Source organism: Pseudoliparis swirei, chromosome 22 (assembly GCF_029220125.1).
Source record: "Pseudoliparis swirei isolate HS2019 ecotype Mariana Trench chromosome 22, NWPU_hadal_v1, whole genome shotgun sequence".
NCBI classification, from domain to species: Eukaryota; Metazoa; Chordata; class Actinopteri; order Perciformes; family Liparidae; genus Pseudoliparis; species Pseudoliparis swirei.
The window spans coordinates 5,132,237-5,146,330 of NC_079409.1; the positions used below are offsets into that span (position 1 = coordinate 5,132,237).

Genomic DNA, 14,094 nt, shown 5'->3' on the forward strand with positions numbered 1-14,094 from the left:
TTTATATATATATGTCTAAAAAAAACATATATATTTATATATGTACAGTATATATATAAATATATATATTTGTATATTAGCATCCTGCAGTCCACAGTGATGGATACCAGCAGGACCGATTTTATGCCTATGTATGAATATAAAATTGCTCCCAGATATTTGGGTACGACCCCCTGCTCTGTTGTGCAGTAGCAGCTCCAGTATTTAATAATATCGCCTGTGAACACAGCTCAGCTAAAAAGATGTTTACACACGCGGAAAAGTATTTTCTGAGCACATCAGATTTAGAAAGTTAGCCACTCGGTGCCCTGGTGCCGTAATCACAGCGTTATTAGACAATAATGGAATATAATACACGGGAAACTCAGCTTGGATACAGAAAACATCCAATAATGTGAGAGCAACGGAGGCGGAGCAGCACGGTGAGCGCTGTGGCCGTTATTTGGCGTTGCCGTGTGTCTCACTACACCACGAACACACACAATAACACACACACTGGGACACAACTGGAGCGACGCATCAACTCATTGTGCACATTTAAAAGACGTAAAAACGTTAGCTGGGACGCCGTGAACCAGTCTATCAGAATCAGAATCAGAATCAGAATCAGAAACAGTTTTATTGCCAGGAATGTTTACACAAACGAGGAATTTTTTTTGGCGGAAGGTGCAACATTTGGACATGACAAACAAACAACAATCAACACGACAGAAAGACAACAAATAATGTGAAAGTGTTTGGGTGTGTGCTTCAAGTGGTGTGTTTTAGTTAAAAGTGTATGTTACGCGTGGCGTGTGATTAAGTTAAAGTGCATGTAAATAAAGTGGCATGTGTGTGGAGGAGGCCTCAAGTTAAAGGGTACCTGTAGTGCAAAACAATATGTAGCCAGATCAAAAGATAATGTGTTTCTAAAGGTTATTCATGCACTGACGGTCCAGTATTCAATAACAATACGTAGTTTAGGCTGTTCAAAGTCCTCAACTCCGACATGCGACATTGCACTGGAGCTTGAATATGTCGCGGGTGGTGTGACGTCAGATCGTTGATAGATCGACAGCCAGCCACAGCGGATGTGTTCAGAAACCAATGTAAACAACGTCGAGCGCTCGCAAACAAATGCTGAGAGATTGATAATATGGACGATGAAAGATTGTCTGATTCAGCAACTGGATACTTGTTTGAACCTTTAAAAGCAGACTATCCCCATTTAGTGAATTGTGACAGCGATGATAGCGATGATTCTGATGAAGTTGATGCGAAGGACCGCGGTCCAGATGCTTCACCGTGCGGACCGTGCACGCAAGTCGGCGGACGTTTGGTGCAGTTGTGGGAAATGTGTGCCACAGAAAACAGACATAGAGTGCATTTGTTGTAAAGAGCACGAACTTATGTCCGATGATATAGCAGGGCTCTCAAGTTTTGAAGACAGGCAAGCGTGAGATTTCCATCAGCACCCGATACAGCTGACTGTTGCGCCGGCATTGAGCCGAAAAGAGTTGTCGACGGGTGCTAGTGACAGTGACTATTTCTACTCAACAATCGATCGGCGTATTGAGCACCCCTGCATTCAAGCATTAAATAGCCGAGAGGTTTTTTCAGCGTGAGGAATTAGATGTGTGGCGGGAGTGCGTGAGATAAGACCGAAATGCGTGAGTCTCACGCTCAATGCGTGAGACTTGAGAGCCCTGATATAGTGTCATTAGACCTCATCTGCTTCACACAAAAGAGTGAGCTTGATAGCTACATCGCGCATAAGCCAGCGCTGGAGATGTCTTTCATTGATGCAATGTTCGGCCGACATGTTCGGGGTGCTAGTGACTTTTTCTTTGCTCCGTCCGTCCCGATGCGCGCAAACCGGTGTCGGGAGCTCCAGCGCGCGAGACGGCGGGCAGAGGACTGTCAACGCAACACGTAGAGACAGAAATGACGTGCTTCTGCTGTAATGTGGCGCTATAGAGAAAGTGACAGGGGGGCGGGCCAATTTGTTTTTATGTCATGCGATCTACCAATACTACGCTGCGATCGACTGGCAGGTCGCCGCGATCGAGGTATTGAGCACCCTGATATAGATTGTGTAATTCTTGAGGCCACCGATCTATCCCAAGAAGCAACGCGTGTAGAAGTGGCTCCGGATTGGCTGAATTCCTTTCAACGACTCTACGTCATAGTTAGCTTTGAGCTGGAGTAAATAACTAGCAAAATGGCTGCGCCCACGGACTCGGAATGTTGACAAAGAAATGTAAATCCTCGGGCTATGCGTGACTTGTTGACAATAGCGGCGGGGTAAATATGATTTATTTGATGCGCCGAATGGATGTAGCACGTTGTTGTTTTGCACTACAGGTACCCTTTAAAGTGCATGTTAAAGTGACGTGTGTGGAGGAGGCCTCCAGGAGGGAAGAAGAAGGAGGAGGGAGGAGGAGTGGGAGGAAGAGGGAGGAGGAGGAAGAGGAAGGAGCGGGAAGAAGGAGGAGAGAGGAAGGTGGAAGAAGAGGTGGTGACTATGTGACTATAAACCAGTTTACATGACCGTGAACCAGTCTACGTGACTATAAACCAGTCTCTGTGACTATAAATCAGTCTAGTTGACCATAAACCAGTCTAGTTGACTATAAACCAGTCTAGTTGACCATAAACCAGTCTAGTTGACTATAAACCAGTCTAGTTGACCATAAACCAGTCTAGTTGACTTTAAACCAGTCTAGTTGACTATAAACCAGTCTAGTTGACCATAAACCAGTCTAGTTGACTATAAACCAGTCTAGTTGACCATAAACCAGTCTAGTTGACTATAAACCAGTCTAGTTGACTATAAACCAGTCTAGTTGACCATAAACCAGTCTAGTTGACTTTAAACCAGTCTAGTTGACTATAAACCAGTCTAGTTGACCATAAACCAGTCTAGTTGACTATAAACCAGTCTAGTTGACTATAAACCAGTCTAGTTGACTTTAAACCAGTCTAGTTGACTATAAACCAGTCTAGTTGACCATAAACCAGTCTAGTTGACTATAAACCAGTCTAGTTGACCATAAACCAGTCTAGTTGATTATAAACCAGTCTAGTTGACCATAAACCAGTCTAGTTGACTATAAACCAGTCTAGTTGACCGTGAGCCGGCGGGCGGAGAGCGGCTGGATTTTTTCCTCGTGATTCAACTTTTGTCAAGATTCTCAAACGACATAACGTCGTAGTCCGTCGTCCGGCTGTCGCCAGACTACGCGGTCTGGATGATTCACCGACTTCCTGGTGAGCGCCTGGCGGGGGGACGGGCAACGTGACTGAGCCACGACTCCCCCGCCATCGACACACACGTCACAGTGTGTGTGTGTGTGTGTGTGTGTGTGTGTGTGTGTGTGTGTGTGTGTGTGTGTGTGTGTGTGTGTGTGTGTGTGTGTGTGTGTGTGTGTGTGTGTGGCAGCGCTGCACATTCTGCCCGTCCATCTGGCTCACTTGTGGATTGACAGTCGGACATTTGCATTCGAAAAGAAAAAAGAGGGGAAAATGTGACCGGAGTTGATTTCCAAGTGCCAGAGTGAAACCGGCTCTCATCTCATGGTTTTGTGTCTCATTTTTTTCAAGAGACAATATTTCACCTCACATCACAACAAATACAAGTGTTTCCACTTTGATTCGATGCAGTACGAGCGAGGAGCCCCGTTTCCCCCGTTTCTCCCCGTTTCCCCCCGTTCCCCCCGTTTCCCCCGTTCCCCCCGGTTCCCCCCGTTTCCCTGTTCTCCCATTTCCCCGTTTCCCCATTTCTCCCGTTTCCCCGTTCCCGTTCTCCCGTTTCCCCGTTTTCCCCGTTTCCCCCCATTTCTCCCTGTTTCCCCCCATTTCCCCCCGTTTCCCTGTTCTCCCCGTTTCCCTGCCCGCTACATTATGTATATTTCTGCTTGATGTAAACAGCGAGCTGGAGAGCTTTTATTTTATTATTCAAGGTTGTACTACGAATTAACTCGGTTACAATGGAACGGCCCCTTTCCAGTCCCGCGTCAGCAGGCGGTTACATCACTCCTGGAAAAGCATGAAAATGAGGAGACTTGTATTTCGAATGTGATCGAATTGCTTTTGATTCACTTCACGTTTGTTGTTGGATGAAAAAAGTGGGGAAAAAATAAATAAAAGGAGGCAGCAACCGTGAAAAAGATTTCCACCCGTCTTTGTGAGTCCAGCTCGGGGCAACACAAATCTAATCTCGTCTTACTTTTTCATTTTTCTGTCTATTTTGCACCTGTCAGGTGGGGTTGTGCTCGTGATATTGAGGGTTCGTGTTTCAGTATCTTGAATACAAATCTGTGCCACAGAAATTGACGTAAAAACCGCTTCAGGGTGCAATTTAAATACCTTCAACATTATACGAAGAAAAAAAGTCCTTTTAATTAAAAGAACAGTTTTCACATATTTATTGTATCATCGGAGACGCTCCGGGGCTTACGGCGATGACGCCAACGTGAACCCATCCGCATACTTATGAGGCGTCGGAGCGACCGAATTAAAAAGGGTTGAAACATCACAATAAAATGTCAAGTTCGAATTTGTTCGGAGGGTCTCAGCTACTACTTATATATTTGTTCTTAAAGTGGATTAATACCCGATTCTGTGTGCGAAATTCCCCCCACATTTTTTAAAGAGGGTCCGATTGGGTCCACAAACGTGTTGCGGCTGCGTAATTTACGCCGGATCATTGTTTCCAACACTCGCAATAAATGAGTCTCGTGGTCTCATCATTGTGAATGAATGTTTTGTAGATTAAAAAACGCAAACCGCCGTTAGTACGCTTAAAAAAAGAAAAGAAACACACACATGTTGCAATTGAGGCTTTCAGAGGGTCTCACGTGTCCGTCAAGGGGGTCTCCTGCAGAGAGACACTATTAACCAGACATACTCAAATCTAACTGATTGGAAAGCACACAAACGGTTAATTGGAGGAACGCGGTGGCCAACTTGTTCTCCGGCCATGAAGCTTCGTTGAGCGTCGCCACGTTGGCCCAGCTTCCTCATCTCAGAGGAAATAAATGTCCTTCCAATTGGTTGTTGCCACATCGCACACAGTGCGAAAAGTAAGCCCCCCCCGAAAAAAATTACTCTTTTAAGTCTTAATGAAATACTGCAAATAGTCATCTGCATCGCCACCAAAGTTGTACGTTTCAAAGCACCGCTGTCTCCCTGCCAACCGATTATCGGCCATTCCTTCAAACCTCTGGCAGCCGGAGAGGAAAAGTGCTCCTGCAAGACGGAGCCAGATTGCATTCTGGGTTGTGGCCAAGCGGCGGCGGTTCGATGATCATGCGGTAAAAAAAAAAAAAGGGACTTCCAGGGGAGGCTCCATCTGTATCGACACAACCTGCGTCGGAAACACGCCGGGGCAACGGGCAAAACGGCCCCCAAGAAATATAAAGTGGCCCCTGATGTCACTAGAGGGGCAACAGATGCTCCAGAATGCCCTCTAATAATTATGATAATTTTGTTTTTGTTCTTTTTTTGTGTTTTCCATGTATTGCCTGTATTGTACACAAAAACTAAAATAAATAAAAAATGTAATTAAGGAAGAAATAAGTTATGATTGTTAAGAGCTGTTTAAAAAATGTAATAACAATAAATAACCACAAATAAATAAAAATAAAAAAGTCTGATTTATGTTTTTTGTTTGTTTTTTCATAAAATCTAAGAAAACACTTTGAATCTGTAGACTATACTGTCTTATAGTCTTATTCTTGTATAATAGTCTTATTATTGCCTAATAGTCTTATTATTGCCTCATATTCTTATTATTGCCATTTTATGACACTTGCTCATATCCTGAAAGCCTAAATAAGTATATTTATTATTTTTGAACGTTATTTCTAATTTAAATGTTATTTCACAAGTTTCAAAAAGTGCCCCAATTTATTTATAAATACTCCTGGATTTCAGTTATTGGGGAGAATAATGCCCCCCTAAATAATCTGTAAACCTGCTCCCCTGATCACAACCCACGTGGAGTTAATTAAACGGCGTTGTTGTTTTTCTCCTTCTTTGTTCCCTTCAGGCGCCGAACTCTTGGCTCTGTACAACCGCCCGCCGACGCGAGAGGGCCAGGCGAAGTACTACACCATCAAGGTGCCGCTGAGGGTCCAGGACTGCGACGAGGGGGTCAAAGGCGTGGAGGCCAACTGGCTGGATCACATGACTCAGCACTTCAACAACGGCGCCTCCCTGGTCGACGGATACTTCCACCTGGGCAACGGGAACGGTGAGTCACCACGGACCCCGGCAGAGGATGTTCAGAACCACACGTTGTGACTCACGCACTTAAAGAAGTTGTTTGATCCTGCAGCCAGAATTTAATGCGAGGGACAGTTTGACTTCCTGTTGGCGCGTTACGAAGGATCTCTACCCGCCTGGGACGCAGGAAGTCACCGTCCGGCAGCAGGAAGCGTTACTATTACACTTTGCTGTTGTTTCGGGCATCAAGGGAACCACAAGTAGCCCCGCATTTACTGAGGCAGCCCTCTAGTGGGGCAATATGGTACTACAAGCTCCGTACGATATGATGGAGCGTCACCAATCAAGGCTTTGTAGGTGAGGAGAATAATGTTAAATACAAATGTCTCCTTCAGTACATTTTAGTTTAAAGTGATTTTAGAAGACATCGATTGAAATGAGTCGTCGTGAATGTAAACATACGATATCGAAGCACATTAAATGTCCTGAATCATCGATTTTTTGTGATTCTTGATGTTACGGGGAGCCAGTGCAGAGCAGCTAATGCAGGAGTGATGTGATCTCTTTTCTTAGTGTTAGTGAGAACTTATTAGAGCAGCCTGATAATAAGGAGTTGACTTAAGAGACTCATTAGAGCAGCCTGATAATAAGGAGTTGACTTAAGAGACTTATTAGAGCAGCCTGATAATAAGGAGTTGACTAAAGAGACTTATTAGAGCAGCCTGATAATAAGGAGTTGACTAAAGAGACTTATTAGAGCAGCCTGATAATAAGGAGTTGACTTAAGAGACTTATTAGAGCAGCCTGTTAATAAGGAGTTGACTTAAGAGACTTATTAGAGCAGCCTGATAATAAGGAGTTGACTTAAGAGACTCATTAGAGCAGCCTGATAATATGGAGTTGACTTAAGAGACTTATTAGAGCAGCCTGATAATAAGGAGTTGACTTAAGAGACTCATTAGAGCAGCCTGATAATAAGGAGTTGACTTAAGAAACTTATTAGAGCAGCCTGATAATAAGGAGTTGCAGTCCAACGCGAGGCTTCAGAAGTTGCTTAACATCTTCCACGGATGCTTCACTCCTCTTGTTCCCCGTCTGCACTATTTCGCAAAATGTGAGCACTCTAAATTCGGAAAAGTAGGTCGACGTACATTTTTATCAGGATGGGGGACAATTATTTCAGAGCCCGGCACACCTTTCAACACCATGGGACCAAAAAAAATGATGCTTTGTCTCCAAAAAAACCTGGTTATCTAATGTATAGTTTATTTGAAAAGGTTATAATTAAACTAGTAATCACAAAACACAGAATTGCACGGGTGTAATTTAATTATAGATGGTCAGATACCTTTTAAAGCTCAAATTAAAAAAAGGTTTTTGTCAGGCTGCCGGCTGCGATACATTCTTTGCCAGCTATTGTACTTCCATATCCGTCCTGATATGATGTTTTATATCTGCATTTCCTCTGAGCGTGACCAGAGGGGTGCTCTTGGAGCGTGTCCAGAAGCAAGCGCGGAGAAATAAGTATTATAATATTAATATTTGTGAAAAACTCTTATTTTACAGATATTTCTCAAAACTCGGGACATGATAAAGAAAAAACGCCGGGACATCTGGAGGTTTTAAGGGGAGCTGACACTCTGATATGGTTTCTTCCCAATTATGGAGGATGGAAGTTCACGGAGCCGTCTTCGTAACCTTCTTTAAACCATTTCCTGTTGGGGTTTTCCTCTTCCTTCAAACCCCGGCTTTGACGCTGGAGAAAATCCGCCATCCAAAAGAGTAAATAAGAGTCATAATTCATAAATCTGGAGAAAGTCAACGCCTCAGCAACTCTGAAACACAGATAATTAACCTGATAACAAATTAGTGCCTCCCTGCATATTTCAGGTCCCGAGAATAGAGTAATGAAGTGTGTTATTCAGATTTTAGGACTCAAAAGAAGACTTCGAGACGAGGTGGTGGGATTAAAAAACCCACGGTCTTTACTCGGCAAACATTTAGAGACGAACCGACGCAGAACAAGAGGTCGACTCAGACTGATTACACAGGTGGACACGATGAGGGCGGGGCTTATCACACAGGAGGAAACCATCAGGAACAGGGCAGACGATCTCAGGGACAGGAAGTGCAGAGAAACAGAGGACACGAGAGACAGGGACTTCAAAATAAGACACAAAAACTCTGGATCACGGCAACAACAACAAAACGCACGGACTGACAGCCAATGAGTGACCGGGAACACGGCGACGCCCTTTTTTGAGATTCAGAGCAAACCAGCGCGCTTTCAACGTCTAATGAGAGCAATTGTGTGAGTGTGTTCACAAAGAATGACCTTCAGGGGGCCTTTGTTGTTGTTGTTGTTGTTGTTGTTGTTGTTGTTGTTGTTTTTATCCTGTTGGACTAACATTGATTTCTCCAGGAGGAAGATGTGTTGCTCTCACTAGTTTATGGATAGCAATACTTCCCCCGGACAGATTGTCCACTGACTTTGCTGCAGATATAATTGGAGCCAAGAAGGCGACTCCTCAGCGACGATGCTACATAACTCCATCTCACTCGTCTTTAGGCTTTCACCGTGACTGATTTGGTAGAATACGCAGGATTTAGAAGATGTATTCACTATTTTAAAAGACTTTTTAAAAACCTAAAATACATTTGTAGAGTTAAAAATCCCATGAAACTGATAAAAGTTACTTTGTCACTACGAGGAACTGTAATGTGTTGATTGGCCGGCCTCTGCATGTCCCTTTAGAAAACCTCTCCTTCCACAGCAGCTGCTCCTCTCAGTCCTGGTTCTGGTCCCCCCCCCCCCCCCCCTTTCCTCCCAGCAATATGTTCAACAAGAAAATATGTTGCAAAAACTTTGCTGCGCGTGTCCCTGCGGTCCGTCTCTGACCTTTTCTTCTTTTTTTTTAAAACCCAGCGCCGTCTGTGGCGCGGTCCAGAGGGACGCTCACGTACGCAAAGGAATCGCACCGAGCTTGGTCCCCGCGCTCCTTCTAAAGATGGGTTTCCATGGTAACGGCGGATGAGAAAGTGTTCGGGCGCGGGGGGGGGGCGGGCATTGTTTGTATTCACGTGAGTCTTTGTGTGAGTCCTGTCTGGCGTGGCGGGATTGTTTGCCGAGAGGAGGAGACCTCGCCCGAGCCACAGGGAGAGCAGTGTGGAATAAGGCGCGCATTAAAGATGCATACAGACTGTGGCACACACACACACACACACACACACACACGTATGCAGCATGCCCGCATGCATCCATCCACATGGCTTCTAAATGTGGGCTTCTAAATGTGAGCTCTCACAGGACACGGGCATTTATTTATTTATTTATTGAGATTGTCATGAGCACTGTGACGGTCCATATCACCGAGTCCCTCTGCGGGCACAAGCCCAACAGAGGGTTTTTTTGTTTTTTTTGACAGCATTGGCGATGATCCACGAGACGTTGGCGCCAGATCGCCCGCTGAGCGTCGAGCTCATCTCCAGGTTCACCGTTTGGGATTTCTACGACAATATGTCTCCACGCTTTCATGTTCAGAAACACCTTTTTATATTTCCTGTCACTCTGGATACACCTTGATTCACTCGCTCTCCGTCTGAAACACTTTAGTTCAGCAGCCGTCTCTTTAAGCCCCTCCCCCCTCAGTTAAGCCCAGTCTGCTCCGATTAAGGATAAGGTCAAAAAAATGTCATATTTTATCATCCTTGCTTCTCGTACTCCGAAGGGGGGCTCAGGTGGGTTTGAGAGTATTTGAGGACCCAGTCTGAGCTCACCGATCGGCCTCCTCGGACTCCTGCACCTCCACATTTGTCGGACATCTGTCAAAACACCCGATATTGCTTCGGAGCGTGTTTCAGAGTGGCGGTGAATCCATCTATCTTTCTTCCTTTTTTTTGTTGGATAGTAGAGAAATAAAGTACTACCTGGTGCTCTGAGGTGGACAAACTAGTTTTTGATTGTGGGTCATAAACAGATGTCGGATGACGGATGAGCAGGTTCAATCTGGAGCGCTGGTTTCTTTTTTAAAAGGTTTTATCTCCTTGGAACTTCAGCTGATGGACGGCAAACTGATCACGTTGATTCTGAAGATCCATTCATCGTAAAAAGACTATTTTCAATCAAACCCGGTGGACACTTGATGGTTTTAGCTTCTTCAAACGGGATAATCGGACGAAAAGTTGACTTCAGAATGTCCAGGAAGCTCGAGCTTCCTGGACATTCTGAAGTCAACTTTTCTCGCCGTTTTTCTGATATTTTCTAAATCGAGGACGTTTATGAAGATAATCGTGAGCTGCAGCCCGGAGCTGGACTCGGAACTCATTCTGAGGCTTCCAGGGATCGACTTCCTGTCCGCTGGCTCTGCCCGTCTCCTCCTCCAGAAACACTGAGCGCTGCGAGTCCACGCACACGGCAGCAGGTTGGCGAGCGCGTCCGAGACTACGAGGAAACAAACCGCGTCCAAGCTCACGAGCCGTGTGCAGCCAAAGACCCCACGTCTGCATTCACACCAGTCCACACACACACACACACACACACACACACATACACTACTACACACTGGAAGTCTCTGTGTGTGCGTGGGCGTGCCCCCCCGGTCCGTCACGCGGGGGCTGATTTCAGCTGCCACGCGTCACTTTGCTGTCGCCACGGCGATCCGACTCCCCCCGTCCGTCTGCCCTCCGCGTCCCTCAGTCCCGATGCTGTCAGGCCTCAGTTCTTTCAGTGTGTCCGAGTGTCTCACCCTGCGACCTTGAGCGCGTGTGTGTGTGTGTGTGGGGGGGGGGGGGGGGGGGGGCAGTTTCACTGAGGGTGTTTCTTTTGGATAAACAACTCGTTCTCAGTCGGCCCGCCGGCTCTCAGTCAACAGGCGCGAGGTAATGTCTCCTCGCCGTGCACGCAACCGGTGTGCATTCCCCAGACGGACTCGACGCCCCCCCCCACCCCCTTGGCAACCGGCAACCGTCTCATCCACCCCCCCCCCCCCCCTACTCCATCCCCTCAGCCTCCGTCTGCATCATCACCAGAGACGGGCGCGCCCTCCCTCCGGAGAACCCCGAGTGGAGCGAGCCGGCGGGGGAACCGACGCTAACATCTTCCTTCCAATTACATGCCAGGGGTGACGGATGAGACGGAGAAGCGTTGGACCGGGGGAGGGGGGGGGAAAGGAGGAGTGGAGTGGAGAGGAAGAGAGGGGGGGGGGGGGGAAAGAGGTGGATGGGGTGAACAGCAACAATGTCTTTATTTGAGAGGGTAGAAGCCTGAGAGATGTCTTCAATTGAGCGTGCGCCATGCAGTACTAAATGGGTTTTCAGGGAGGGGGAGGGGGGAGGGGGGGCTGTCATCCCTCCGCTCCATCTATCCTATACTGTCTTGCTCCCTCCCTCCTTCTCCTCTTCCTCCAGCAGCCTCTCATCCCCCTACTATTAGGGTCCGGTAATGAAATGTGGAGTGTGTGGTGTTGGGGCCCGGGCCCCTAGCAAACTGCATTAGTGTGTAAATGGTGTGGGAGTAATGAGAAAGCACTCACGCCGGCCCGGGAAGACCGGACCGTGGTGCTGTGTCCGTGTGCGTGTGTGTGTGTATGTGTGCGTGTGTGTGTGTGTGTGTGTGTGTGTGCGTGTATGTGTGTGTGTGCATCAAATGAATAACAAGAGACGTTAGAGGGGGGGGGGGGAGCGACGTTTCCTTCTCGGGTGCCAATCCCGCGATTGTTAGCCTCCAACAGGAGAAGGCGCTTATAAAACCCGTCTGGTCAGCGGCACGCCGCCTCGAAACATCGCCGTGTCTTTATGCGGCTCGCTTCATTCATGGTGAATTATTCACGCTTCACAAAAGGGTTCATGCTCTAACGCCTCACGGGCTGACTTCATTAAATCAGTGGCCACATTTTGCCAGCGCTAAAATATAAAGAATCGGTCCATCTTTTTTTTTTTTCATTCAATTCTTTGCATTTTTTTTAAGAGGTGGCTCTGATGTGACCCTCTGGACCTCCCCCCCCGTCAGCAGGTGCATCCACCTTGTTGTTTTTTAAGCTCTGCAGGTCCCCCGGAAGAAGAAAAAAAAAAAAACCACGAGCGCATCATGTCTCTTCTACTTTTTCCTTTTCTTTTTTTAAACCCCCCAGAAGGGGAATACCTGCTCCTTCCTTTCACGCTCTCCCCCTGCATAATGTACGAGAGCACATTGCTCACGCTAACGGCCGCGACCACCGGCGGTGTAATAAAGGCTCTCGTGTCTGAGTGATATCGTTCCATTTCCTCCGGCCTGCAGGGCCGAAAGAAAAGCAGCCGCCACGCTCCGTCCGGTAAATACTCTCTTCACGCTTTTCGATTTTCTTTCCTCCTTCTCCTCCTCTGCAGACATGCTGCCTAAGTCGGTGGAAAGCGTCTTCATCTTCCAGGAGGCGAGCGAGGGCGAGCCGAACGCGCCGACCCCGGCGTACGACGCCATCGTGGTGGAGCAGTGGACCATCATCAACGTGAGTGGATTCTTCTTCTTCTGGTGCTTCTCTTCTCTTAAAAAGAGGTTGTCATGTTAGGAATTACACATCCGCGTGACATCACAGGGCGATTATACACTTTAGGGATTTAGGTCAAATGCCAATGTTCAGTTTCAAGGTAGGGGGAGGGGGGTGTAAGTGTGGCGTAACCACAGTTTGTGTCCCACCACATATACATGAAATCAACATGTGTTATTTTTTAATATTTTTTTTTATAAAGCTGTTGCGAATTACAGATAGAAACCTAAATGAGAGGACGGAGGGAACGCGAGGGCTTCAGATGCTTTTCATGTGAGGCATAAGGGCTTTTTTAAATCACGTGAATCATAAACCGTAATAAGCCTTCGGAGTCACCGCATCGCAACCCGAGACGAACTCCAACGGGCGCCGCATCGAAACACAGAAATGAGGCAATATCTCTTAAAAAAAGAATATACGGTGTGTATCCCTCCTGAGACTCTGTGGCCTCACCTTACTCCGACTTCTTTTAGTGTCGTGTTTTTCTTCTTAGGGAACACCCATTTCAGAATCCTTACATTTTAAGTCAAAAATATGAGTAAACGTGAACAACTCTGGCCTGGAAGCGCTCCATAGACAATGAAGTGGGATGGATGTTATCGGTGACGGGGGAACGCTCTGCAGAACTCACACCGCTGCACTAGAAGAACGCTCATTTTGGATACTGCAGCCAGGCTGCATTACAGAAACTCATCTTTTTTTTGAGGGTCACTGGCGATAAATACAAGACGGTTTAGCCGCAGTACCGTCTGCAGCCTCTCGGGAGTCTGTGAACATCTAGACATCAGGAGGCTATACGTAAGGGAGAGAGTTACTAAGCAACCGCAAAATAAATGCCGAAAAGAAACTTTCAAGTCACCAAGACATTTCTTTAGTGATACTTTATGACCCATTATTAGATGTAATCAGATTCGCAGACACCTCCCGGACGATAGTCCCGTGTCTGTCTTGCACTTCGGTCGCCAAACGTTATCCGTAAAAAATATTCAAAAAAATGCTCCGAAAAAAGTTTGGACCTTTTGCATTGAAATCAGCTGTCACTCAGATATCCGGGCCTTTCAGCCCCCCCCCCCCCCCCTTCCCTTCCCTCAACAACCCCAAAGGCAAATCTGTCACATCTCAATTCATGGGACATGTTGCGGTCGCTTCTCTTATCGGGGAGCCAACAAGCTCTTATCTGCCCACCGATTACCGTCCGTCCTCGGCTCCAAGTTCCAAGTTGGAAATTGATTTCTGTCTGGAGTTGCAGGGTTTGCGGCCATTTTCATTGCCTTTCATTGCGCATGTGTGTGTGTGTCCATGTTTGTGCATGCGTTTGGTCCTGTGTGTGTGTGTGTCTGTGTGTGTTTGCCGATGCTATCGCTGT

General features: G+C 46.7%; 1 protein-coding gene across 1 annotated transcript in view; it reads left to right on the forward strand.

The window, feature by feature from the left end:
• LOC130213217 (raftlin-like) overlaps positions 1–14,094 on the forward strand; it is an 86,892-nt gene that overhangs the window by 57,426 nt on the left and 15,372 nt on the right. The window contains exons 6-7 of the mRNA XM_056444694.1: positions 6,032–6,235; positions 12,571–12,689. Of these exons, the coding sequence (XP_056300669.1) occupies positions 6,032–6,235; positions 12,571–12,689 (323 nt within the window). The remainder of the gene's footprint in view (positions 1–6,031; positions 6,236–12,570; positions 12,690–14,094) is intronic.